General features: G+C 42.7%; 2 protein-coding genes and 1 long non-coding RNA gene across 7 annotated transcripts in view; 1 reads left to right on the forward strand and 2 right to left on the reverse strand.

Moving 5' to 3' along the window:
- cetn3 (centrin 3) overlaps nucleotides 1-1,210 on the reverse strand; it is a 69,384-nt gene extending 68,174 nt beyond the window's left edge. For 3 of the 5 annotated variants that reach the window (XM_069890787.1, XM_069890804.1, XM_069890779.1), the window contains exon 1: nucleotides 859-939. In XM_069890787.1, coding sequence (XP_069746888.1) covers nucleotides 859-902 — 44 coding nt within the window. In that variant the 5' untranslated portion in view covers nucleotides 903-939. Of the gene's footprint in view, nucleotides 1-858; nucleotides 940-1,100 lie in introns of those variants that run through there. The other 2 variants (XM_069890812.1, XM_069890795.1) reach the window with 1 other exon arrangement.
- Nucleotides 948-25,748, forward strand: LOC138739216 (uncharacterized). Its single transcript, XR_011342093.1, has 2 exons — nucleotides 948-1,445; nucleotides 25,453-25,748. It is a non-coding gene; the product is annotated as an uncharacterized lncRNA (long non-coding RNA).
- Nucleotides 21,717-27,191, reverse strand: mblac2 (metallo-beta-lactamase domain containing 2). Its single transcript, XM_069890752.1, has 2 exons — nucleotides 26,490-27,191; nucleotides 21,717-22,176 (listed from the first exon to the last, which is right to left on the reverse strand). The coding sequence occupies exons 1-2, from the start codon at nucleotides 26,941-26,943 to the stop codon at nucleotides 21,785-21,787; spliced, it is 846 nt and encodes a 281-aa protein (XP_069746853.1). The 5' UTR covers nucleotides 26,944-27,191; the 3' UTR covers nucleotides 21,717-21,784.
- Between the last annotated feature and the right edge of the window lie 240 nt (nucleotides 27,192-27,431).

Genomic DNA, 27,431 nt, shown 5'->3' on the forward strand with positions numbered 1-27,431 from the left:
AGGTGGGGTCTCTATCCCTAACCATCCCAGCAGAATTATGCCATCCATAAGGTGGGATATCTGTCCCTGCCCTCGTCCCAGCAGAAAGATGCCATCCATAAGTTGGGATATCTGTCCCTGCCCTCGTCCCAGCAGAAAGATGCCATCCTGGTGGGGTCTCAGTCCCTAACTTTGTCCCAGCAGAATGATGTCATCCAAAAGGTGGGGTATCTATCCCTTCCTTTGTCCCAGCAGAATGATGACACCCAGGTGGGGTCTCTGTCCCTGCCCTCGTCCCAGCAGAATGATGCCATCCAGAAGATGGGGTCTCTGTCCCTGCCTTCATCCCAGCAGAATGATGCCACCCAGGTGAGGGTCTCTATCCCTACCTTTGTCCCAGCAGAATGATGCCATCCAGAAGATGGGGTCTCTGTCCGTAACTTCGTCCCAGCAGAATGATGTCATCCAAAAGGTGGGGTATCTATCCCTTCCTTTGTCCCAGCAGAATGATGACACCCAGGTGGGGTCTCTGTCCCTGCCCTCATCCCAGCAGAATAATGCCATCCAGGTGAGGGTCTCTATCCCTACCTTTGTCCCAGCAGAATGATGCCATCCAGAAGGTGGGGTCTGTCTTGCCCTCGTCCCAGCAGAATGATGTCACCCAGGTGAGGGTCTCTATCCCTACCTTTGTCCCAGCAGAATAATGCCATCCAGGTGGGGTCTCTGTCCTGCCCTCATTCCAGCAGAATGATGCCACCCAGGTGAGGGTCTCTATCCCTACCTTCGTCCCAGCAGAATGATGCCACCCAGGTGAGGGTCTCTATCCCTACCTTCGTCCCAGCAGAATGATGCCACCCAGGTGAGGGTCTCTATCCCTACCTTCGTCCCAGCAGAATGATGCCCCCAAAAGGCGGGGGCATCATTCCCGCCCTCACCGCAGCAGAAGCTCTGCGAGTGGGCGCCCGAAAGCCGTGCGACGCCGGTCAGCCCAGCCGGCCCCACGCCGCAAGGCCGCCGCGTCCTGCTCAAGTGGAGACGAGAGCAAGGGGGCTGACCGCAGAGGGTACAGTCCCGAAAGGTACACATCGATGGCAGGGGCTCGCCCCGCTTTCAGCACCTACCTCACAGACATACTCATCACAACCGTTTTCCTCCGCGATCAAACAAAACCTCCACCCTCATTGGCCGATCCGCCGCATCTTAACTGACTGCGGAGCGACGCCCCTCTCTCCCATTGGGCAACTCAGCCGTCCATTAAATTACGTCGCGAGTCAGGCAACCGCCAGTCGCGGCTCGAGGGGTGATGGTTATTACCCAGCGGTCAAGGCGAGTGTGTTGTCAGTCGTCTCAGCTTGTGCATTCGGATAGCGCCACTGGCCCCGTCTTCTTTTCCACGTTGATGGAAACACCGAGAAGAGTTGGACTGTCCACTCGGCTTTAAGCAGGAAAAATGCACGCAACACATGGTAAGGGGGTGGGGACAAGCAAACATAGAACCAGATCCCCAGTCTCGGAATGGTTACAAACTTACAATGTGCACTGAAATGCTTAGTTGGTATTTCGGGGGGTGGGGATCAGTGGTGTCCTTGAGGGAATAAAAAGGAGACTGTGTCCAAAAATGTTGATAATATTCACAGTTTAAAGTCTACAAGCAAGATGGGTGGTTAGCAGATGACATTAGCAGATGACACCAAGAATGATGCAGATTTCGCCAATAGGATGGATATTTGATTAATTAGCAACAGGTCTATGGCAGATGCCATATCACTGGCTTTACACAAAGCCCTGGAACATCTGAACAGGGAAGATGCATTTATCACGATGCTTCTTGTCAGAAATAAAACTTCTCACACATGAGTCTCTTTAAAACTGATGACACGACAAGCTTTATTTACAAGTCTGCAGAGTTGGACTCAACTGGCTTCTCACCAGTTAAGCCCCGATACATACAGTGCATTGATTTTTATACCCTTATTGTTTGCCCTTCCCCTTCTTATTAATACTGTTTTAATTGGTTAGTATTGCAAAAGCATTCTAAGTATAACTGCATTTTTAATTATCACGTTCGTTACGTACGCTGCGAACTCTACATACACTAAATTCTGTTTCTCACCCTTCTTATCAATCTTTTGTCTCCTGCATGTCTCTCACTATGACCATGAAAAGATAGGTTTAAAAAAACATATCCAGCTGAACCTTTTGTCCTTGGCTGCTAGTAAGCTCCCTGTCCGTTCTGGCTTCCCTTTTTATGATTAATCATCACATTTTAACTTAAGTCATTTTAACCTAAATTCTCTATATAACAATCCACCCCTTTCTCTCTTTAAAATGTGTGTATTATATATAGATATGAATGGGGATTTTAACCTGGGGAAGAGAAACGTTTCATGATACATTAATCTCGTGCTGAAGTAAAATTCTAATGGGTTCTCCCAGTCCCCCTGGTTGCATAGCCTGTTGGACCATGGAAATCACCAGGCTGCGTAGACAGGGAATAATACAGGGCAAAATAAGTAGGAGGAATAAAATACCTCCGATGACCCACAATAAGGTACGCCACCAGGTTCCTCCAAACCATTTGTTCATCCAATTTAATTTTGCAAAAGGATGCCAGGTTTGAACCGGTACATGGGACAAAGTACGAATATTATCAGCGATTTTTTGAATGGCTTGGCCATTATCATCAATCTGTAAGCAGCAATTAGTCAAATTAAGCTTTCCACATACACCTCCTTCCGTGGCTAGGAGATAGTCTAGGGCCAGACGGTTCTGATATATAGCAGAGCGCATTTGACCTTGCTGGGATGCAAGTAATTGCAGGGCTAGAGCTGTTTGATTTGTAACAATTTCAAGGACTGCTTGCAAGCGAATAATGCGATTTAACATATAAATAGGAGTACGATAACCCCAGGATCCATCTTGAGCCCATGTAGCGGGACCATAATATTGAATTATGCGTTCTGGAGGCCAATTATCTCCCCATTGTCCAGGTGAAATGCGAATCCATACAGCCTTGCAGGGACTTTTTCCTACTGGGTATTTGCCGGTTCGTGAGAGACAATAAAAACCAGAGGGGACGTTAGAGAGAGACCAAGTTTCTCTTGATCTCGTTCGGTTAGTTGTCCAAATTCGGGAAATCATGGTCAATGAATTGAGGGACTCCCCCCACCAAGGCCATTGCTCTGACATCCGTGGACCCCCGCAGACCCAACAATTGGTTACATTAAAAGTTCCTGCAATTTTAGTTGCAAGATCTACAAAAAGGTTATCTCCCCCAACTGCATTACCGAAACTTTCATGGTTATTTGGATGGACTCGAACTAAGTCCGGCTGTCTTAAAGGGGCAGGCACTTTCGAGTGTGGAGTGGAACTTTTCATTGGAACAGTACGCTGGTGTATGCAAAACCAGAGTCCATCAGGGCATGGTGGGCCTGAGTCACCCTTCCAACCGTTAAGAGGGAAAGGAGTGGTATTAGGAATCTGTATATAATGGCCCATATTATTTCCTTCTTTTTCCACACAAGGGGTATATGGATGTTGGGTGGTATTTTCTGCCCAGCATTTCTCAGGAACTGAGGTATGGGAAATAAAATTACCCTCCTTTCTTCCCCAAATGTGGTCCTGAAACAGGACCACTGTGTCTCTGCATTTGTTACATTTCACACCTGATAAAGACATAGGCAAACTAAGAAAAATCAAAGAACATAACAATAACATTGTGAATCAAGTCTTTCTGCGAAATCGCAAGGTAAGAGGTTTTTCTCCAGGAACACAAGTCCAATCTGAGTTCGTATCAGGGTCCTGAGGCGCCTCTACAGGTCCCTTAAATCTGGATGCATGCGTCCACCCCTTCTCTCTTGTTCGTGCTGCAGCCTCTGTAGTTAAGAGAACTTGGTATGGACCTTCCCACTGGGGCTGGAGTTTTTCAGTTTTCCAGGTTTTGATGAGAATCCAGTCTCCTGGTTCCACTTTGTGTAAAGAAAAGTCTAAAGGCGGTGTTTGTGCCAATAGTCCTCTCTTTCGTAAATCTGCAAGAGAGCGTGACAGTGCCTGTAAATAGTTCCTAACAAATATATCCCCTTCCCCCAAGGTGGGACACCCCTCAACTGTACTCCAGAAGGGAAGCCCAAACATCATTTCATAAGGGGACAACCCTACATCTTTTCGTGGGGCAGTACGAATTCTCAATAAAGCCAGGGGCAGACACTTTATCCAAGGCATTTTAGTTTCCACCATTAATTTTGTCAATTACATTTTTAGGGTTCCATTCATACGTTCAACCCTCCCTGAGCTTTGTGGATGCCAAGGGGTATGCAATTTCCAAGAGACCTGTAATGCATTACAAATCAATTGCTGGATTTTTGAAGAAAAATGTGGACCCCTGTCTGAGTCTATAGAATCCATTATACTATATCTGGGGATTATCTGCTCTAGGAGGAGGCGAGCTACTGTAGAGGCTGTAGCATTTACTGTTGGGAAGGCTTCCACCCATCGGGTAAAGTGATCTATTACCACCAACAGATATTTCCATCTTTGGACTTGAGGTAACTCTGTGAAGTCGATCTGGATACGTTGAAAAGGGCGTATGGCTAATGGTTGACCTCCCATGGTCCCTGTCCTCATTACCTTCTTATTAATTTTTGTGCATAGGTGACAATTCTGCACCTCCTGTTGGGCCAGGGTGTAGATTCCCTTACACACATATTCTCGAAGCACTGTGTCACATAAGGCTTGGGTGCCCCAGTGGCTCTGATGATGCAGGTGTTTTAAAATATTGCGAGTTATTTCTTTATTTAGAACCATTCTTCCATCTGGTGTCTTCCATGTTCCATCAGGCAGCTGGCTTGCGCCCAGCTGAGCCATGTCCTTTTCTTCCTTAGCAGTGAAAATGGGAGCCTTCTTTATGCCTTGCCTTATTGGGATTAAGGTCAGCAAACGGACTTCTTGTTGCATGGCTGCCCTTTTGGCTTCTTCATCAGCCAGTCTGTTTCCAATTGCTGTCGGGGTATCTCCCCTCTGATGGCTTGGTATGTAGACCACTGCTATTTCCTGGGGTAATGTCAAGGCTTCTAAAGTCAGAGTAATCATCTGTTCGTGTGCCAATTCCTTTCCTCTTGATGTAATTAGACCACGCTCTTTCCAGATCTTACCAAAGGTATGCACTACCCCGTATGCGTATTTGGAATCAGTGTAAATCGTTCCAATTTTCTTTGCCAGTATTCTGAGGGCTCTCTGCAAGGCATATAGTTCACAGGACTGTGCTGACCAGCTTCCGGGTAGTCTCGTGGATTCTACTACTTTCCAAGTATTTCCTTCTATTATAGCATACCCACTTCTTCTCATTCCGTCAACACATCTGGCGGAGCCGTCAATGTAGAATTCATATCCTTCTCCCAGCGGAGTATCGCAAAGGTCTTCTCGGGTCTTGGTCTGAAGATCCGTCAACTCGACACAGTCGTGCTCCACCTCTCTCTCTGTTTCACTGCCGTATAAAAACTGAGCTGGGTTGCAGCTATTAATCTTTGCAAACTGTAGATCTTCTCCGACCATTAAAATGGTTTCATACTTTAATATGCGAGAATCAGTCAGCCATCGATGGGCAGTTTGTGTTAATAAAACACTCACAGAATGGGAGGTGTACACAGTCATCTTTCCTCCAAAAGTAAGTTTACGTGCTTCCTCTACCAACAGAGCAGCAGCCGCTACTCCCTGGATACACGTCGGCCATCCGCAAGATACTGGGTCCATCATTTTGGAAAGGAAAACCACTGGGTGTCGCTGACCGCCTTTTTCCTGTGTTAAAACTCCCACAGCTGTTCCTTGGTTATGAGTGACAAATAGCTGGAAGGGCTGTTTTAAAGAGGGCAGAGTGAGTACCGGGGCTCGCGTCAGGCGATGCTTCAAGTCCTCAAACCATCCTTCCTCCTCTTGGATCCATTTCAATGGATATTCATTTTCATTTGTCAGCTTTTCATACATAAACTTCACCGACGCTGAGTAGTCCTCTATCCATAACCTACAGTAACCTAAGAGTCCCAGGAATTGTCTTATTTCCTTCTTATTACGGGGTAACTGCATTCTAGTGATTCCCGCAATCCGTTCAGGGGTAATCCGTTTCTGTCCTTTACTTATCTGGTGTCCCAGATATACCACAGTTCTCTCAACGAACTGTAACTTGTTCCTGGACACCCGTAGACCCTTTTTCCCCAAATAATTCAAGAGTCTAATTGTATCTCCCCTCATTTCTTGTTCCTTGGGTCCTGATAATAGTAAATCGTCCACATACTGCATTAGTTGGGAATCATCAGATTGTGGATAGTCCGCCAGGATTTGTTCTAGCATTTGTCCAAACAGGTTCGGAGATTCAGTGAACCCTTGGGGCAATACAGTCCACCGAAGCTGTCTCCGTCTACCTGTCCATGGATTTTCCCATTCAAACGCAAACATATCTCTACTTTCCTCTTCTAATGGACACGTCCAGAAGGCATCCTTCAAGTCGATAACACTAAACCACTCATGGTCTGGGGGAATCCGACTCATAATAGTATAGGGATTAGGCACCACTGGGTGGCAGGTCTGAACAATAGCATTCAAACTTCTTAGATCCTGAACTAGGCGATAGGATCCATCTGACTTTTTCACTGGGAGTATAGGGGTGTTATAAGGTGACATACATTCTTCTAATAGTCCGTCTCGTATTAGAGTCTCAATTACCGGCTGTAGCCCTTTTCTCCCTTCCAAAGAAATAGGATACTGACGTTTCCTTACCGGCTGATGACCTGGTATTAATGTGACATGTAAAGGTGGTATGTCCAGACCTCCTCGATTTCCCTCCTTATACCAGACTCTCTCGTCAATCTGCCGTTCATCCTCTTCCTTTAGAGCACAGAGGTGGACTCGCACTTCTCCGTCCACAGGGAGAGCACCCAAACCTAGGAGAGCCTGTAAGTCCCTTCCTAGGAGGTTAAATCCAGCCGACGGTAACAACAAGAGGTCTTGTACCCCTTCTCTTTCTTCCAGTTTCACTGTTACTTGGGGAATTATTGATACCATTCTGGGAGCCCCTTCTATCCCAGAAATTGTCGAATTACTTTTTACAGGTTCAGTTCCGATTGGCACAGTTATTACACTACTTCGTTCCGCTCCTGTGTCCACCATAAACACCACCTCTTCTCCCTTGGGACCAATTTTTAGTTTTACCAGGGGTTCCCTCTTATACTTGGTCCCTAACATTTGGAACCCCTGACCCCCCTAATCTTCCATAAGTTCGAGGGCACGCAATTCCCTCTTGTATCGGGGGCATTCCCTCTTAAAGTGTCCTTCCTCATTACAGTAATAGCACTTAACGAACCTCCGGGGTCTTCCCTCTCTTGGATATCTTGGATTGTTTAGAGGAAGGTTTTGTTTTCTTTCCCCTCTGGATTCGGCATTCATCTGTCGGATAGTCTGTACCATAACCTTTGTCGCCCTCTTTTGATCTTCTTCTTCTCTCTGCACATATACTTTTTGCGCCTTTTTTAACAGGTCACTTAGGGGTTTTTCGCTCCAGTCCTCCTCCTTTTCTAGTTTCTTTCTAATGTCCTGCCATGATTTGGAAACAAATTCAATTCGAATAAGCTGTTCACCCATTGGTGTACTAGGGTCCACGCCCGCATACTGTTGGACATTCTTTCTCACCCTCTCCAAAAAATCAGTAGGGGACTCGTCTTTCCCCTGGTGGTTCCCAAATGCCTTGGTGAAATTGTGACCCTTTGGCACAGCCTCCCGTATCCCTTTAATTGTCCACTCTCTATATTGTCTCATACTTGCCAATCCCTCGGGTGTTCGTTTGTCCCACCTGGGTTCATTTAAGGGATATTTTTGTTCATGGGGTCTGGGGTCCCCAGGTTGTTCATATTCCCACATGAGGAGGGCAGCCCGTCGAATCATCTGCCTCTCCTGGGGTGAGAATAATGTTCCCATTATTGCCTGCATCTCTTCCCACGTATATGTGTTTGGTCCCAGGAATTGGTCGAGCTGTTCGGCCAGTCCTATAGGATCTTCCAATAACTTTTTCATTTCTTTCTTAAATCCCCGCACCTCTGTACTAGTTAGGGGAACATTCACATATCCCGTTCCCCCTCCCAGTCCTCCCATAGGAACTTCCTTCAGGGGATTTAGGCTTACTGAAAACTTTGATGGTCCTGGACCAGTCTGGGATCTTGTCCAGGGTCGGTTTACCGGTGGAAGTTTAGGGTCCGACTCCCTTAATTCATTCTTTTTTTCCCGGCCCCTTTCGGGGCAATCAGATTCATCACCTTTCCCCTCCGGTAATGAGCTTTCCTCGGGCGCAGTAGGCACCGGGGGAATATAAGGAGGGGGAAGGTTGTCCAGAGGTTCCCACTTCTTTTCTCCCGCTACTCTCAATTTAAAACATTTTTGTTAAGGATCCTGGCCAGGGAACCCAACAAAATGCATATGCTGACTCTTCTTGATTCACCTTTGGTCTCGAATTTACATATATGTTTAATGCTTGTCTAACCCAATCCTCATCAGATCCAAATTTCGGCCACCAGACCGAGGAACCTTTAATAGGTTGTTTCGACCAAAGGAGACAATATTGGACCATCTTTTTCTTGTTTTTGTCTCGATATCTTTTACTATCCCAATTTTCAAACATTCTCCCCAAAGGGCTGTCAAGGGGAACTCCCAGGAATTGTCCTGAATTTTCAGACGAGCCCTTAGATTTTGATCCTCCCATTTTCCCACCTAGATCTGTTTATCGTTGCTGAGGACCCTCTCGTTCTGGACCCTACTCCCTTCTTCTCAGACGCCTCGTCGGAGGTACTGTTCCTCCTTCGGTTACCGCTGAGGTTTCCCTGGGGTTGACCCCTCTCTTCTCGGCACTTCGTCGGAGGTGCTGTCCCTCCTTCGGTTACCGCCGAGGTTTCCCTGGGGTCTATCCTAGAGTCCCACGACAGGGTCCTCACGCCACGACAAAAGCTCTATACCTGATCTATTACGTTAGGTTTTTTTTATCCAAACAGGTGTATCCCGTTACACCTGTTACCCAATCTCCACACCACAATCGTAAGTCGTCACTTACCGGTGTCTTCCCGGGGATTGAACCGTCACCCTTCTCCTCTCCGTCTTGTCGTGTCACCTTGTCCGGACACCACTCGCTCAAGCCGCCCGAAGCGACGAGCAAGGGACTAGGAGCCGCTGAACTCAGCGGGGTGCACCATCTCCGATGTCCCTCTTCTCGCCTCCCCTCACGGCCGGAGTGTAGATCCCGGACGAGCCCCCATTTGTCAGAAATAAAACTTCTCACACATGAGTCTCTTTAAAACTGATGACACGACAAGCTTTATTTACAAGTCTGCAGAGTTGGACTCAACTGGCTTCTCACCAGTTAAGCCCCGATACATACAGTGCATTGATTTTTATACTCTTATTGTTTGCCCTTCCCCTTCTTATTAATACTGTTTTAATTGGTTAGTATTGCAAAAGCATTCTAAGTATAACTGCATTTTTAATTATCACGTTCGTTACGTACGCTGCGAACTCTACATACACTAAATTCTGTTTCTCACCCTTCTTATCAATCTTTTGTCTCCTGCATGTCTCTCACTATGACCATGAAAAGATAGGTTTAAAAAAACATATCCAGCTGAACCTTTTGTCCTTGGCTGCTAGTAAGCTCCCTGTCCGTTCTGGCTTCCCTTTTTATGATTAATCATCACATTTTAACTTAAGTCATTTTAACCTAAATTCTCTATATAACACTTCTGATCAACCCCAAGACCTGGGACTCAACACCCAACTGTTTAATTGGATCATGGTTTTCCTCACCTCCAGAACACAATCAATGAAAATGAGTAAGAACGACTCCACAATCTTCATCTCAGTTCTGGAGCACCTCAAGGCTGAATTCTGACCCCGTTCTACTCGCAATACACCTACATGGCTCGGTACATCAACATCACCATCTATAAATTTGCTGACGAGACCACAGTAGTGTGTTGTACAAGGAAAGATGATGTATCAGCATACAGGAGGGACAATGAAACTTGGCTGGATGGCATCAACAATAACCTCACACTCAATGTCACCAAAACCAAGAAGCTGATTGTAAACTTCAGGAACAAAACCAGAGGTGTACAATCCAGTGTTCATTGTGGGATCAGAGGAAGAGAGGGTGAGCAAATTTAAATTCTTGAGAGTCACTATCTCGGACAATCTTATGAAGAAACCACGTCAATACCTCTACTTCCTCAGGAGTTTGCAGAGGTTTGGTATGACATCAGAAACCCTGGCAAATTTCTACAGAGGTGTGGAAAGTGTGCTGACCAGTTGCATCATGGTCTAGTAGGAGTACACCAATACCCCTGAGTATAAAGCCCTCCAAAAGGTAGTGGACACAGCCCAGGATATCACAGGCAAAACCCTCCCCACCATCGAGAACATCTACAGGGAATGCTGCCGATAGAGAGCAGCAGCAATCATCAAAGACCCACACCACTCAGCACAAGCTCTGTTCTCGCTGATAGCAGCAATCATCAGACTCATACCATCAGGGTCAGGAACAGCTGCTACCCCTCCACCATCAGACTCCTTAACAACAAACTCAATCAGAGACTCATTTAAGGATTCTTAATTGTGCTTTTTATTGTTTTTCTCTGTCTTGCAATTTGTTTTCATTTGTACATTGTGTACAGATTGTTTTACACACCACAGGGAAAAAAAATAATCTCAGGGTTGTATGTGATGTGAATGTACTCTGACAATAAATCTGAAATCAAAGTAACTTGTGACATAGAGTAGTGTGAGAAATTACCCCTCTGCAGAGGGCACCGATTTAAGAAATGGAGTGGATTTAGAAAGGATTTGAGGAAAAACATTCATTGAGAAACTGATTGAAACCAGGAATGTTGCCTGAGGGATGGTAGTCAGGCTCACCTCCAACATCTATTAAGTATTTAGATGAGCATTTGAAACACCTTGGGATAGAAGGCAACATGTTTTGAGTCCTAGGAAATGGATTAATATAGTTATGTCGCCAAGCTGTTATGAACCCAAGGACCCCAAAACCCAGCAGCAATAGATATTCACCAAGACAAATGGTTACTTAAACAAAAGTTGCTTTTAATATTTAAACATGAAAACAGAATCACTCTTTAACTTATCACTATCAACAAGTGTATGTAATGTGTGTGTAAGTTCAGAAAAGTTCTTTTATTCACAGTCCAATCTCACTTCTCCACTCCTCCAAGTTCACTGGTTGCAAGCAATTCTTATACTGTGCACAGAATTTAACATTTATAAAGTTCACCAGGCTTTGGTGCTTGAAAGGTAAATGGTTACCACTCAGGAAGGTTCTTGTCGGTTTTCAGAGAGAAATTTGTTGTTTCAGGACACTCACAACTGATTTACTTCCATCAGTCACTTCAGTGTCCTGCCAAAGAAACTTGCCCCCTCAGGGTTCTCCAGATGATAACCTCTTTCTTTCAGGTCACCACAGAGTGTTTTTGTTTCTCCTATTTCAAGTGAAACATTAGACTATCAGTCTTCTCATCTTCCATGAACCACAAGAGCTTTGACCAGGCTAACCAAAGAAAGCCCTCACAACCCGTCTTCCAAATGGGGTTTTCCACAAGTTTGCCAGCTTGTCCTGTTCCAGTTGCTGCTGCTGACTGTAAAACTTTAGAACTGATCTGTGTGTGTGTGTGTGTTTCTCTCTCACACACAGAAAAAAACCCGTTTGACTCTCTCTGCTTGCAAAACCACATGACCCTCTAAGAATAGCAAATCCCCCCCCCAGACTGAATGCGACTCCAACAAATTCTTTCATATGTTGCCTTTTTGGAAACAACAATCCATTAGTGTCTTTTGGGCCCTCTCCAAAGCTTTTCCAAAGGCTCTTGGCGTCGACATGTTTAGCATGAGTAGAGCTCCAGTATTTAAATAAGATCTGTTTTAAAGTGTTTGTATGTGACCTACACTAAAAAACCTGCCCCAATTTATCTCCCAAAAACATATCTATATACAATACAAACACAACATAATTTGTCACAACATGCTACTTGAAAAATACACACACAGTGTAGTCAGGTTAAGCTCTGAGTTTTATTAGGGTTCAGGCCCGACTTTTACACTTGCACTGTTCCTGCCATGCCCCCCCCCCCCCTCCTTGGCTGACGTCACAACATACATAACAAAAGCAGGTTTCCCACGCACGGGTACTTTCCTGCATAATAATGCCCTTCTTCCCTGTCTGTTGGCTGCGCAGCAAGACCAGTGCCATTTTGGGGCCCCTGGCCTTTAAGCTGCCCTTGCTATTCACCTGCTGGTTTGCTTGTTGGAGCCAGTGCCACTGCATGCGCTGCTGACCATGGGCTCGCCACCCGGAGAGCCAGCTCGATCACCACAGTGGCGGGCCACTACAGTTGGGTAATTCATGGTTGACATGCACATAATGGCCCAAAGATGTGTAAAACCACCAAAGGTGAAGTGATTAAATGACCAGATTAATAATTCTGAGATATAGGTTGAAATTGAGAGAACACAGTTCAAGTCCTAAATTTGGTTAAAAAACTGGAATTCAAAAGAATAAATAGCCTTACTAATGACAAGAAAATTACAAGACTATTATAAAATATACGTCAGAAGAGAATAATCTGCCATCTTTATCTTCTCTATTTCATGTGTAAGTCATTGACTCTTAAATATAGTCTGAAGCTGTTTAAGAAGATAAGTACCTGTAGTATCATTACGACTACATGCAGACAGAATAATGCTAGGTGTATTCCTTCATTACTTCTCTAGTAACCTTCATTCAAGACTGTGCTATAACCTTTTGTAAATATTTTCTGACACCCTTTACAGGCTTTTTAATTTTGTTATTTTGATCAAGGTTCTTAACATTTCAAAAGATAAAAACACTAATGGTCAAAACATACCGATGGAAGTTTAAACGTTCTATCTTGGTTGTGCTGTGCACATTTTCAGAAAAATATCACAGCATTTCATCCTTTAAGAATAGGGGGAGAGAAGAAATTAATACATGGGCATGCTAAATTTTTAGGGTTAAAATGGAAGCAAACAGTACAAGAAAACTTGATTCATCAAAGGAACTTTTTAAAATTACCTTAAATTCCATAACTCTTAGATGCTTTGTGAAGTTAGCTATCGATAATATGGGATGAAACATTCTTTGCAGTTCGCATTCTCTTTTCACAAGGTCTTGTTCTATCCATCTCGATACATCCTTTCTGTATTCCAAAGATATGTTCTCATAATAGGAAAATCAAATGAACTGTTGAAGTCTTGTCTATTTTTCTTCAAATTTTGAGAAGGAAGGTTTTGAAAAATCTCCTCAATTCATGTCATGCGACTCAACTCAAAATTTTAAACAATTATGTGAAACACCTTTAAATATTTTACTATTTTGAAGGCACATATAACTGGAAATCTTTGATGATCTTGTCTGGTTGACTACATCGTCACAGCCACTGGCTTTGAAGTCAGCTGCTTTGGATGTGGACTAATTTGAAGTTGCTTCAAATTTCTAGTTCACTACATTGAAATTTCAGGAGTAGCCAGAAGAAACAAATGCTATTGTAGTCTTTGGTCACAGCCACCCTGAATGATATCAGCTCAGCATCTTCCAGAGGAAATTAATAACTTCATTTCAACATTTACAGTGAACTAGTGGATAAAATTTAAATTTATACAAGGATCCATTTTAAGAAGAGAGATCGTAGGATCAGGATAAAACTACTAACAAATTCAGAAATAAGATCTTTGGGTAAAAAAAAACTACTTGTTTGACTGGTGAGTAAAAAAAATTAAGCAATATAAAATAAATCACAGGCTGAACATAGAGACACATTATCCTCCCACTGGACAGACCACCAAAATAATTTCACTTGAATCCATATTTAGAATTCTGACCCATGCTGGTGCTCTTGTTACTGCTGAGAAGAACACGGAAGGGATATCACAGAGGGATTCACATTACCAGTTGTGAGGAATGTAGAGGGTGACATGTATTTTGGATCATAAACATTCACTCATGACAGTACTAGTTCATATACCATAACATATAACATAACAATTACAGCACGGAAACAGGCCATTAGGCCCTTCTAGTCTGCACCGAACCAAACACCCCTTTCTAGTCCCACCTCCCTGCACAATGCCCATAACCCTCCATCTTCTTCTCATCCATATACCTGTCCAACCTTTTCTTAAATAATACAATTGACTCCGCCGCCACTATTTCTCCCGGAAGATCATTCCACACGGCTACCACTCTCTGAGTAAAGAAGTTCCCCCTCATGTTACCTCTAAACCTCTGCCCCTTAATTCTTAACTCATGTCCTCTTGTTTTAATCTTTCCTCCTCTTAACAGAAATAGTCTATCCCTTTCATAATCTTAAATACTTCTATCAAATCCCCTCTCAACCTTCTACGCTCCAAAGAATAAAGACCTAATCTGTCCAATCTCTCCCTATACTCTAGATGCTTAAACCCAGGTAACATTCTGGTAAACCTTCTCTGCACTCTCTCCACTCTGTTTATATCCTCCAATTTTAAAGCAGATCAGGAAATTAAGACGGAAGTCAGATACAAATCATCATAATTATTTATTTCACACCAATAGAACACTCAAATCAAATTTTATGATTAAACTAATTGACTTGATTATGATCATTTAACTTCAAGAAGCAAAATAACAACTATTTCACATTTTCCCATATCAGTGGATTGCCTTATTTGACTGAAAACTTCTCACACTGTTAATTGCTAAGCTTGCCACAAATTTGCCCTAACAACTTCATTTAAAACTTGTGATTTTATTCTTGTTTTAACTACTGTGAAGGCGTACAAGACCCAAAGCTGGGTAGGTATGAGATATCAATAAAATTACTGATTCTCATTAAAAATTGTTTATATAAATTTTGAAGCCCAGTAGCATTAAATCATTTCTTATGCTGGTTTCCATGCAAATGTTTTAAAAACATTTTCTGGAATGCATGTAGAACCACAGCACTGCTGTCACTGGGATACGTGTACAACTATAGCACTGTTGTCTTTGTAAGGATCAAAATAGGCTTATGTCTTTGTTGAAGCAAGTCCAAATACAAGACCACACAGGGCAGCACAGTGGTTAGCACAATGCCTTTACAACAACTATCAGGACCTGGGTTTGAATCCCACGCTGTCAGTAAGAGTTTGTACATTCTCCCCATGTCTGCATGGTTTTTGCCCCGCGGGCTTCGGTTTCCTCCCACTGTTTGAAACGGACCGGGGGTTGTAGGTCAATTGGATGGCACGGGCTCATTGGCCAAAATGGCCTGTTACCATGATGTATGTCTACATTTTTTTAAAATTTAAACATTAAATATTGACAGAAAAAGAAAGATCTCCAAGCTTCTTGTGTGGCAGTTGTACAATAAAACTACTATTACTGTATAACATTTTGGGGAGCATTACAAGTAAAAATACAAAGGTCTCTGCAATATCTGCAAGATGATAATGAACTGCAAAATTAATAGAAAAAGCTATATAAGAAATGGAAATTAGGCAACTGTAAAGTTCTCATTAATGATCTGATCAAGACCATTAATTAAGTGGCTGGCATGTTTTGTTGCAACAAAACTATTTTAGCTGAAAATCCTTTTAATTTTTGTATCTTGAAGGAAGTGTGTGCTGCATAAATGCATCAGGTAAATTGTTGGCTGTGGCAAATTTAATAAAGTTATCAGCCACATGATCTTTTGACTGCAGATTTAAAATATTGGTAGTAAAACATGAAAGTCTACAGACACAATGGTTGAAATAAAATACAATGCTGGAGAAACTCAGCTGACTTAAATGAACAGGATATATGATAATTAAAGACTAAGCAATAAAGTGAATTAAAACAATCTCATGATTGGGAAATAAATTGTTTTCTGTTTATTCCAATTTCAAAATGTGATTGGGTTATAATTAAGTTTTAAAAAATTGATGCAAAGAATCTATGCAAACTGCAAAAGTGGTTTTATTTGCAATCGGTTTGTTTTCAACAATTAAATATGATACTGAGTAAAGAGGGGAGATATAAACTGTCTATATAAACTGATTTTGTTTAATTTTTCAGATCCAGTATAAAAATTAAATCATTAGCTAATTCTTTTCCACATTTCTTTACCAAACCTCAAAACACATCTTTACCCACTGTTGGTCTCATGGGATGGATAACCAGAACACTATTTAGAAAGTTATCTGATGACGTTAGCAAAGTTATTTTATCCTTATGCTTTCAGTGCAATTTTGCAGCAACTGTAAAGTTCTCATTATGATCTGATTAAGATGCTTCACCTTGACAATGATAAATGAGTGAAATTTTGCTTCAGCGGATCCAAAAATTGTATACATATCCAAGCAGATAAAACAGGATGAATCAGTTTCATATCATTTTTGCAAAATTTTACAGTGTTAATGTTGTGTTCATAAATTAAACTTTAAGTGCATGGAGGCCCATCTGTATTTCTTGGCACTTTAAGAATTTGACCTTAAATTTATCTAAATGTTCTTAAATCATAAGACCACGACACCAAAATACAAAGGAGCAGAAATAGGTCTTTCAGCTCATCAAGTCTGCCTGCAATTTAAGCATGAGTTGATCCATTTTCCCACTCAACCCCGGTACCTAGTCTTCTCTCCATAACCTCTGATGCCCTAGCTAATCAAAAACCTATAAAAAAAACCGTGTCTTAAATATACCCAATGACCAGGCCTCCACAACCACCTGTGGCAACAAATTATACAGATTTATCACTCTCTGGCTTAAGAAATTCCTAAGCATCGCTGTTTTAAGCAGACACCCTTCAATCCTGAAGTTGTGCCCTCTTGTCCAAGACTCTCCCACCATGGGAAACAAAATTTTCTACATCTACTCAGTCTGTGCTTTTCAATATTCAAAATTTTTCAATAAAATCCACCTTCCTTCTAAATTCTAACAAATGTGGGTCAAGAGCTGCCAAATGCTCCTCATATGATAACCCTTTAATTTCCGGAATCATCTGGCTATACCAACTTTGAACCCTCTCCAATGTTAGCACATCTTTTCTTTGCGAGAAGCCCACAACTGCTCACAGTACTTTAATAATAGTTAGGTATTATCACTGTCTTATAAAGCCTCGACATCACATCCCAGCTCTTGTATTCTATTCCTATTGAAATCAATGCCAGTATTGAATTTTCCTTTTTCACCACCATGCAAGTTTATCTACAGGCTATTCTGCACGAGGATTACCAGGTCCTTTTGTATCTGGTATTTTTAATTTTATCCCCATTTAAAAAAGTCTGTCCATTTATATTTATATACCAAAGAGCATGACTATACACTTTCTAACATTATATTTAATTTGCCACTTCTCTCCCCATTCTCCTAATCTGTCCAAGTACTTCTGCAGCCTCAGTGTTTCCTCTACACTACCTGGTTCTCCATTTACTTCATAACATCTGCAAATTTGGCCACAAAGCCACTTATTCGAGAAGTGACCCTAACACTGACTCCTGTTGGACACCAGTAGCAACTGGCAGCCAACTAGTAAATGATCTCTGTATTCTGACTCTCCGGCAATCAGCCATTGCTCTACCCATGCTAGTAGGTTTCCTGTTACACCATGGGCTCTTATTTTGTTAAGTTGCCTCATGTGGCAACTTGTCAAGTGCCTCCTGGAAATCCACATGCACAACATCCACTGCATCTCCCTTATCCAGCCTGCTTGTCACTTCCTCAAAGAATTCAAATAGATTTATCAAGCAAGATTTTCCCTCGAAGAAGCCATGTTGGTTTTGGCTTAGTCTGCGATGTGCCTCCATGTACTCTTTAACCTCATCCTTGACAATCGACTCCAACATCTTCCCAACCACTGATGTCAGGCTAAACAGTCTATAATTTCCTTTCTATTGCCTCACTCCCTTCTTGAACAGTGTGTGACATTTCTGACTTTCCATGCCTCTGGGACCAGTTCATAAATTCACAAAGATGTGAATCATTTGAAATACCAACACAAATTTGCTCGTCCATCACTATTTACTAACTCATTTTGAACAGTTTCCCATCACTTGTGAAAAGGTGATGAGCATGAGCTGAAAAAATTGTGCATTAAGTCATTTTCAAAATTGTGTTCTTTTAAACTCGGGTAATATTTAAATTGTATGTTTAACAGAAAATTAGTTATGTTGACCTTGCATTCTAAAATTAAACAGACCAATTAAAAACAGGTAACACTGAAAATGTCATAATGCTAACACTGGACAATGAAGATTTTGCTTCCTGAACACTTTTGGATGTTGTGACAAATATAGATATGTTTTAAAGGAGATAAATTGTGACAGGTTTTTTTTAGTTTAGGTCACATACAGATACAAACACTCAAAACAGATCTCAAGCCAGACAGTCCAGGCTTCGGGTGTCTTTGCAAAAACTTTGAAGGATGTCCAGAAGGACTTCACAAGTAGGTGTTAATGGACATGCTGTGGAGTAATTATTATTGTTTTGGAAAGCAACAGATGAACAAACTCGGAAGATCAGGTCCAAAGCCGCAGTTCTGTCTGAGTGCAGTTGGCTGTTCTAAGAGGGTCATGTGGTTTTCTCTGAGAGAGAGAGAGAGAGAGAAAATACAGTTCTACGGTTCAGCAGCAGCAGCTGGGACTGGAAGATGATAAGCTGGCAAACTTGTGGAAAACCCCATTTTGAAGATGGTGTAGCGGGCCGAGCAGGCACACATGGTATCGCGAACAGTCACCAGCTCAGTTCTGCGGATGTGCGGAACCATAAATACGGACAGCTAAATACTCACCTAATGGACCGCACAAGAGTGGTATAGCGTGCCGAGGAATGGCACGTTGATCTGCTGAGTCTCTTTTGCCAGAAGGCGCGGGACACTCATGAAGCTTAATTTAAACCTGCCCATCCTGTGGATTGGTAGCAAACTCGTAGTGACGTCCCACCTTGTCCCGTGGAGCCCGTGACATGGGGAATATAAAAGAAGCTTGTAAAGTCTGAATAGATTAGTCTTATGTTGACTAACCTGGTGTGTGTCTGTGTAGCTCTACTAAAGTAGCCACTACAATGGGTTGTGAGTTCTTAGTTCAGCCTGGTCAAAGCCCTTGTGGTCTGTACAAGAGGAGAGGACTGGCTGCATAATGTTTCACTTGAAATAAGGGAAACAAAAAGGAACTCTGTGGTGACCTGAAAGAAAGAGGTTATCATCTGGAAACCCTGATGGGGGCAAGTTTCTTCAGCAAGACACTAAAGTGGCTGATCAAAAGGGATCAGATGTGGGTGTTCAATGAGCAACAAATCTCTATCTGAAAACTGACAAGAACCTTCCTGAGCGGTAACCATTTACCTTTCAAGCACCAAAGCCTGGTGAAATTCATAAATGTTAAATTCTGTGCACAGTATAATAATTGCCTGATACCAATAGAGGAGTGAGAAGTGAGATTGGATTGTGAATCAAATGACTTTTTTTGAATTTATATACACATTACATATACCTGCACTTGGAATTAGAAGGGGGTTAAGTTAATAAGTAAAATTTTGATCTTTTCATGTTTAAAGATAAATAAAAGCAGCTTTTGTTTAAGTGACCATTTGTCTTGGTGAATTTCTACTGCTGCTGGGTTTTGGGGTCCTCTGGGTTTATAACAGTGTATTTTATAGATTTTGGGCTGCTGATCATGAAAATCACCTTAAAATGTCCAAATTATGTACCATTTTTTTTAGATACAATCTATTTTTGTGATTTCCTGTCATACTTTAAGTCTACTTGTATATTGCCCACAAAGCAAACTGTTTTGGTCAGTCAGAGCAACCCTGGGCATGTACTCAGTGCAGGTGCAATGCACTGTTGTCTTCGGCCTGGGCATGCTTAGTCAGGATAGATGCAGGCAGGCTTTAAAAGCAGCTCACATATATAGATGTTGTGCATTACTATGATATAGATTGAACACATGGTGTTCCACATGTTCTTCAGGCAATAGCATAATAGCATTTATTGTCTTAAGGAAGATTCAATACAGCAGAAATGTCTCGTCAATGCCGCAAAAGCTGTGACACATTTTGTTACATTTGTGGCGAGTATACCCTTAATGCTCAAAGACGCAACACGACTGCACTAACTAAGAAAGCCGATGAGAGGGGTGGCCAAACCATAGCTTGCGAGCCATATGCAGTTCTTTGACATATAATGTCCGGTTCACAGCAATACCATAAATGCCGCTATATAGGACGATCTGCAAAACTTACAATTCTCACTTTAAAATCAAGTTTGGCCGAATACTTGCCTTGACAATGAAGTTCCAACACCACTGCCATCTTCCTGCTGGCTCCGGCACAATCTCATGCATGCCCCATTAGTTATTTATGAAGTCTCAGAGCTCCTCGCAGGGTCTATCAAACCAGTCCAACTGCTTTCGCCTCTGTACAGGCTCTAAGCAGCCTGTTATAGGAGCCAACTGGAGTTTATTTTAAAATATCCATGAAATTTAGACTATTAAGTGATAATTTGTTGTTAAAATATTGTGATTTGTGTTTTTTTACAGCATCCACTAGTCAATGGTAAATGTCAGATTTGGTTGGGGATCGTCTTAATCAAAGGGTATCACTCAAAACCATTTTAGGTGGAAATTTCCTGGGTCATCCTACACAGAGTTGACTTATACAACATCATATACAGTATATTGGCTGAGACAGGGATCGTATGAGCTACTGCTTCACAATGGTAGTTTTAGTGGGCGTACCTACGATTGTGTGATTATTGAGGCCTTCAAACATCAGAACTTTATCATATGTAGCTCTTACATTAAGCAAGTTTGGCTTATGAGCTCTACTTCGGTTACAAAATTGATGACCAAGACCTTGGGATCCTCACAATTGTTGTGCAACATGTGTAGTCAACCTGAACACTTGGCTCAGAGATACATTATGCTATTAAACATGCTAAATTCAATAAAAGTCAATTAAATATTTCTCCTATTTCATCTTCATGTGGTCTATCATAATCCCCAATTTATTTTCATGAAGCAAACTTTTTGAAAAAATGTGTTGCCCAGTGTAAACTTTAAAGGTAGTCTCAAAATACAAAATCTTTGATATGAATTTTCTTTTCTTTGTTGAATCAAATATTCATTTATTTTCATCTATAACTATTTAAAATTACAATTTATTCATCCAATTACTTGTAGGTTTGCTACATTACCATCCCTTTCTCACAGATAGTTATAAAAACAGTGCAGGTACACAATCCTTTATCCAGAACCCTTGGGGGACAGTGTGTTCTGAATTTTGGATTTTTCCGGATTTCCGAAAGCCAAATTTAAGCCCACCCGAATTGTGCTGCCGTATCCAACCCCAACCCCTTCCAGTCAGCGCTGCTGTCTCCTTCCAACCTCGCCCCCCCCCCCCCCCCTTGCACTGCCGGTCTCCCCCCTCGCCTGCCCAACTCACGCTGCCGGTCTCCCCCCTCGCCTGCCCAACTCACGCTGCCGGTCTCCCCCCCTCACCTGCCTAACTCGCACTGCCAGTCTCTCCCACTCGCCCGCCTAACTCGGGCTGCCGTCTCTCTCCCCACTTGCCAGATTTTGTATCTTTCTGGATTTTAGATGTTCGGATAAAGGATTGTGTATCTGTATTTCCCCATTCACAAATGTTAATCTCAACTTTCCAAGAATAAGCATCATTTGACTTACAATACTTTTATTTACAAAGTAACTTTATTTCAGTCTGAAATCGTATGTAGTGCTAAATTTTGTACAAGTAATCTTATCGAGCTATTTGTCTTTGAAAATTCTTCAACCACAAGACTATGATTGCAATGCACTTAGCAGTAAACATTGAAAATTTGTGGTACGTACCAGCATTTGCAACATAACTCGATGTCAACCTGTAAAGTTGCTCAGCTTCAAAGGATTCAAAATGGCCTGGTAACACTTTTTTCACCAGGTTATTGTCCACAAGAGTCATAAGGCGTCTGCAACTTTGGATGTAGTCACTTACATTACTGTAAGGGAGCCAGTCAATCATGGCCCCATTGTATACTACATCGCCACTAAAAAGAATGCGGTTCTCTTGGTCATGAAGGCAGATGGAACCTCTTGAGTGACCAGGCATGTGCAGAACCGTGAGCTGACGGTTTCCAAGATCTATAACGTCACCTAACATGAAAAGCATAAAGGTCTCAAGGATTACAGAAATTTTCCTGCCAATTATGTTCGACATAAAATGCAAGTATTTTAATTGTTAATCTTTAAAAGGGTTAACTGTAATCCAGTCATCTCCATTAAAAAAAATCCTCTAACTTGGTTGGCTTTATAATTATTTGCACAATACGTTAATATTTTTGAAACTAGTAAGCAAAGAGTAGCCCATGCAAAAATGTAGAACAGGTGCAAACAAATAGATAGGCTTATTTTGCTTCCCTCCTGGTCACACATACTGTTGCACAGTCATGTTGTGCTAATGCCAACACTTAGAAATTGGTTGAGCGTTCATCCTGCTCCAATATTCTTTACCAATGCAGTTTTTTTAAAATTTAATTGTTTGCATCATTACAGGAAAAAAATGAATAAAACATTAATCAAATATCCATAACCAATGATACAAAAAAACTTTTATATTTTTCTCCCCATCCCCCCCACCCAAAAGTAAAAGAAAAACCTACCATTTAATATACAATAATATTAGCATATACAATCATTGTTATTAAAAATTACTAATTAAGAGGAGTGGATAAAATAGAAGAGGTGGACTGAAATGGTTTCCAAATACTATAAAAAAATTTCAAATCAATTCCTTAAACGATATGTAATATTTTCCAAAGGTCTACAATTTTGCATCTCATTATACCATCTACTTAATTACACTTCTCTATCGTCTTTCCATGATGTCGCTATACATTTCTTTGGAGTTGCTATTGCAATATTTTTTTTTAATTTCTTGGTATTTGTCCAATTTCAATTTTATATCATTTTCATAAATATCTCCAAGTAAAAATATTCTTGGATCCATTGGTATCTTTATCTTCATAATTTGCCCTAATAACCAATGCATTTTTGTTAAATTGTTGTGCAACCTCAGTGCCACATGCCTTGCCATTGTCAAGGTTTTGGATACTCGTCAATATTGTCACATACCCCCAAACTGGAGATCTAATATTAATAAGAGTATAATGCAAAACTTCAAAAACATTTACTCAGTTTTAATAGCTCCAATAAATTTCCTGTTAAGGCTTTCTCTCAAAGGCCAACGCTTCATTGTTTTTCCATGTAAATAAATCCTCTGATACCTTTCCAATAAATATTCTCTATATGCATTCATTTCATAGAAATTAGGTTTTTAATTTTCCGTATTTGTAAAACTACAGATCTCATACGATTTCAATAGCCCTTACCTTGTCCTCTCACCCTCAAAGAAAAAATATCCCTTTGTTTCTCATGCACTTTTATGAAAGGAAACATCAATGGAAATTAAATGTCCACAAATCTGAGTGTATCAAAGTTTACAAAAATGAAATCAAAACTGCATTGTTAGAACTACAATTTACAATTCTTGCCACCAAATTGACTTTTACAGCACCCAAGGTATCCAGCCCCTGTTGCACCCAAGGTATCCAGCCCCTGTTGCACCCAAGGTATCCAGCCCCTGTTGCACCCAAGGTATCCAGCCCCTGTTGCACCCAAGGTATCCAGCCCCTGTTGCACCCAAGGTATCCAGCCCCTGTTGCACCCAAGGTATCCAGCCCCTGTTGCACCCAAGGTATCCAGCCCCTGTTGCACCCAAGGTATCCAGCCCCTGTTGCACCCAAGGTATCCAGCCCCTGTTGCACCCAAGGTATCCAGCCCCTGTTGCACCCAAGGTATCCAGCCCCTGTTGCACCCAAGGTATCCAGCCCCTGTTGCACCCAAGGTATCCAGCCCCTGTTGCACCCAAGGTATCCAGCCCCTGTTGCACCCAAGGTATCCAGCCCCTGTTGCACCCAAGGTATCCAGCCCCTGTTGCACCCAAGGTATCCAGCCCCTGTTGCACCCAAGGTATCCAGCCCCTGTTGCACCCAAGGTATCCAGCCCCTGTTGCACCCAAGGTATCCAGCCCCTGTTGCACCCAAGGTATCCAGCCCCTGTTGCACCCAAGGTATCCAGCCCCTGTTGCACCCAAGGTATCCAGCCCCTGTTGCACCCAAGGTATCCAGCCCCTGTTGCACCCAAGGTATCCAGCCCCTGTTGCACCCAAGGTATCCAGCCCCTGTTGCACCCAAGGTATCCAGCCCCTGTTGCACCCAAGGTATCCAGCCCCTGTTGCACCCAAGGTATCCAGCCCCTGTTGCACCCAAGGTATCCAGCCCCTGTTGCACCCAAGGTATCCAGCCCCTGTTGCACCCAAGGTATCCAGCCCCTGTTGCACCCAAGGTATCCAGCCCCTGTTGCACCCAAGGTATCCAGCCCCTGTTGCACCCAAGGTATCCAGCCCCTGTTGCACCCAAGGTATCCAGCCCCTGTTGCACCCAAGGTATCCAGCCCCTGTTGCACCCAAGGTATCCAGCCCCTGTTGCACCCAAGGTATCCAGCCCCTGTTGCACCCAAGGTATCCAGCCCCTGTTGCACCCAAGGTATCCAGCCCCTGTTGCACCCAAGGTATCCAGCCCCTGTTGCACCCAAGGTATCCAGCCCCTGTTGCACCCAAGGTATCCAGCCCCTGTTGCACCCAAGGTATCCAGCCCCTGTTGCACCCAAGGTATCCAGCCCCTGTTGCACCCAAGGTATCCAGCCCCTGTTGCTTGTGTCAACTAGTCCAAAAATTATTCCCATACCCTTTCAAATGATAAAATGTCACTGTTGCCTACTCTTAAAAATATCATCCATTCTGTTTCTACAGCCACTGCTGGTAATGACAAAAGATAACATTAATTCAAAACTCTTCTCCGAATCCCAATTCTTTCCACATTTTTTGGGCCTTGCCACCTTTAATTAAGGCAAATATCTGCTTATAGTTGATTAGCAAAATTACTAGTTGATAATATGAAAGAAAAATGGAGTGCTTTCATCATAGATTATAAGGATGGCAGATTTAATGTACGAGAGATTAAGCAAACTTTGCCTATACCTTCTTCAGTTCAGTAGAATGAGAAGTGCTCAGCAAAACTTCCAAAAGTATTAAAAGGATACATTTAGAGCTGATGTTTCCCCTGGCTGGATTGACTAAAACGAGGAAGTCCTAGTCTAAAAAAAGGGACAGACATTGACAGGTTTATTTATCTATAAGGAATTGAAGAGTGTTGTGGTATCAAAAATTAGTTTGAATTATTTTAGATATTAAGGGATCAAAGAAAATGAAAGTAGTGTAGGAAAGTGCTGCTGAAGTAGATCAGCCACATTCCTGCGCAGAAGGCACAAAACATTGGATGGCCTAATCCTATTTCTTATGTATCTGGATAGGTCACCAGAAGGCAACTTGTACATGAAAGAGAAGGGATCTAAAGATTTCTGTTTGGGAGGTTATTCTCGAAGGGCTTGGATGAGAAGATCCATCTGCACTTTGATAAACAGAATGGAAACAAAAGAACTGACTAGATAACAGAGAAGCATCTCTACCTTACAGATCTGACTTCCACAAAGGGCCTGGTGAAAGGGCTTACTAAAGACCATGTAGACAACATCTACTGCCTTATCCTCACCTATTATCTCCTCAAAAAACTCAATTAAATTTGTAAGACATGACCTGTTCCTCACAATGCCATGTTGAATGTCCCTAAATCTGAGCATGACTTTCCAAATGTTCATTATTCATATCTGTAAGTATCCTTTCTAAATGTTTCTCCAGCATTGATGTGAGCCTTACTGCCTGACAACTTACTGGATTATCTTTGTTTTCTTTCTTGGATAAAGGACACAAAAAATATTGTCCCCCAAGTATTAGAAGAGCAGCAGGTACAAAGACAAAAGTCACAAAGCAGCAAAAATGAAACTAAAAGAAATGTATATTCATGCATATGTATATCCACACACACCTATGTATATTCATGCATATACACACACATATATATCACACACACTATGTATATTCATATATATATATAATGTATATTGCACATACCATATATATTCATATATATCGCGCACATACCATGTATATTCATATATGTATATACATCTCTCTCTCATACTTACTATACATCTTCATGTGTATATTTTTATATATATATCTAGATATAGATATATATATATCTAGATATATATATATATAGAGAGAGAGATATATATATATATATATCTATATCTAGATATATATCCAGATATATATATCTATTTACATGAACCCCCTGTGCCCCATGTACTGGCTTTATCTGCAAAGTGAAGGAAGGTATCCAGCCCCTGGCACCTCCCTGAAGATAGAGGCCTGCTGTGCTCACCGAAACCCGACAAGACAACGCGGTGCAGTGCTACATTTTCGAGAAGGGTGAGCAGACATTTACCCTCGTCCAGGACCCGGGAAGGCTCCACGGCCTTCACTCTGTACTCATTTGCTTTCCAGCCCGGCTGAGGAGACCTCGAAATCTCAGCGTCCGACAGCCAGGTCACGGCTTCGTAGTTGTCCCCCCGCATCAAAGCGCTGGCCTCGGCCCTGTGCACCGCCACCCTCTCGAAGTGGTGCAGGCCGCCCGAGTGGTCGAAGTGGACGTGGGTGGCGACGGCCAGCACGGGCTTGTTCCCGATCAGGCCCTGGGCGCGCAGGAAGCTGGGCAGGTTCCGCAGGCCCAAGCCGCCGTCCACCACCAGGTCCCGCTGCGAGCCCTGAACCAGCCAGATGTTGGCGCGCTTCGCCGCCTCGAAGAACTGTTCGCGGATCAGGTACAAGCCGTCGGCCACCTCCCGGCACCAGAACCATTCCCCCAGAAGGTCGGCTTCCGTGCCCGTGATCGAAGACATGGCCCAGCGCACAGCGGCGGCCGCGGTCTGACAGGTAGCTCGCAGCTGGCCCTGCGCGTCCAATCACAGTCACCTCCACCCGGATGGCCTTTACATCGGCTTCCCTGGATGGCTTCACTTCGAACCAGACAACACGACAGCACCGAAACACGTCCCTTCCTGTCAGTGCAGCGCCATTTTCTTTGCTTAATCCCACTGACCTGCACCCAGTCCATAGCCCTCCATCCCTCTCCCATCCGTGAACCTCTCCAAATTCTTCTTAAATGCTAAAATTGAGCCCACATTCACCACCTCACCTGGCAGCTTCGAAACTCTGCCTCTCTCCCTTTTAATTTAACAAAAATTTAGACATGCATCAAGGTAACAGGCCCTTTCAACCCACAAGTCCATGCCACCCAATTTACACCCCAGTACGTTTTGAGCGTTGAGAGGAAACCAGAGCCCCTGGGGGGTGGGGGGGGGGGGGGAACCATGAAGATGCAGGGCAA

The sequence above is a fragment of the Narcine bancroftii genome, chromosome 1 (assembly GCF_036971445.1).
Source record: "Narcine bancroftii isolate sNarBan1 chromosome 1, sNarBan1.hap1, whole genome shotgun sequence".
NCBI classification, from domain to species: Eukaryota; Metazoa; Chordata; class Chondrichthyes; order Torpediniformes; family Narcinidae; genus Narcine; species Narcine bancroftii.

Bases quoted from the DNA above. Each gene is read 5' to 3' on its own strand.
- mblac2 (XM_069890752.1), bottom strand. From the start codon at position 26,943: ATGTCTTCGATCACGGGCACGGAAGCCGACCTTCTGGGGGAATGGTTC. The intron at 22,177-26,489 runs GTAAATGTCTGC...TTTTCATGTTAG, and splicing joins TTCCCGGGTCCTGGACGAGG to GTGACGTTATAGATCTTGGA.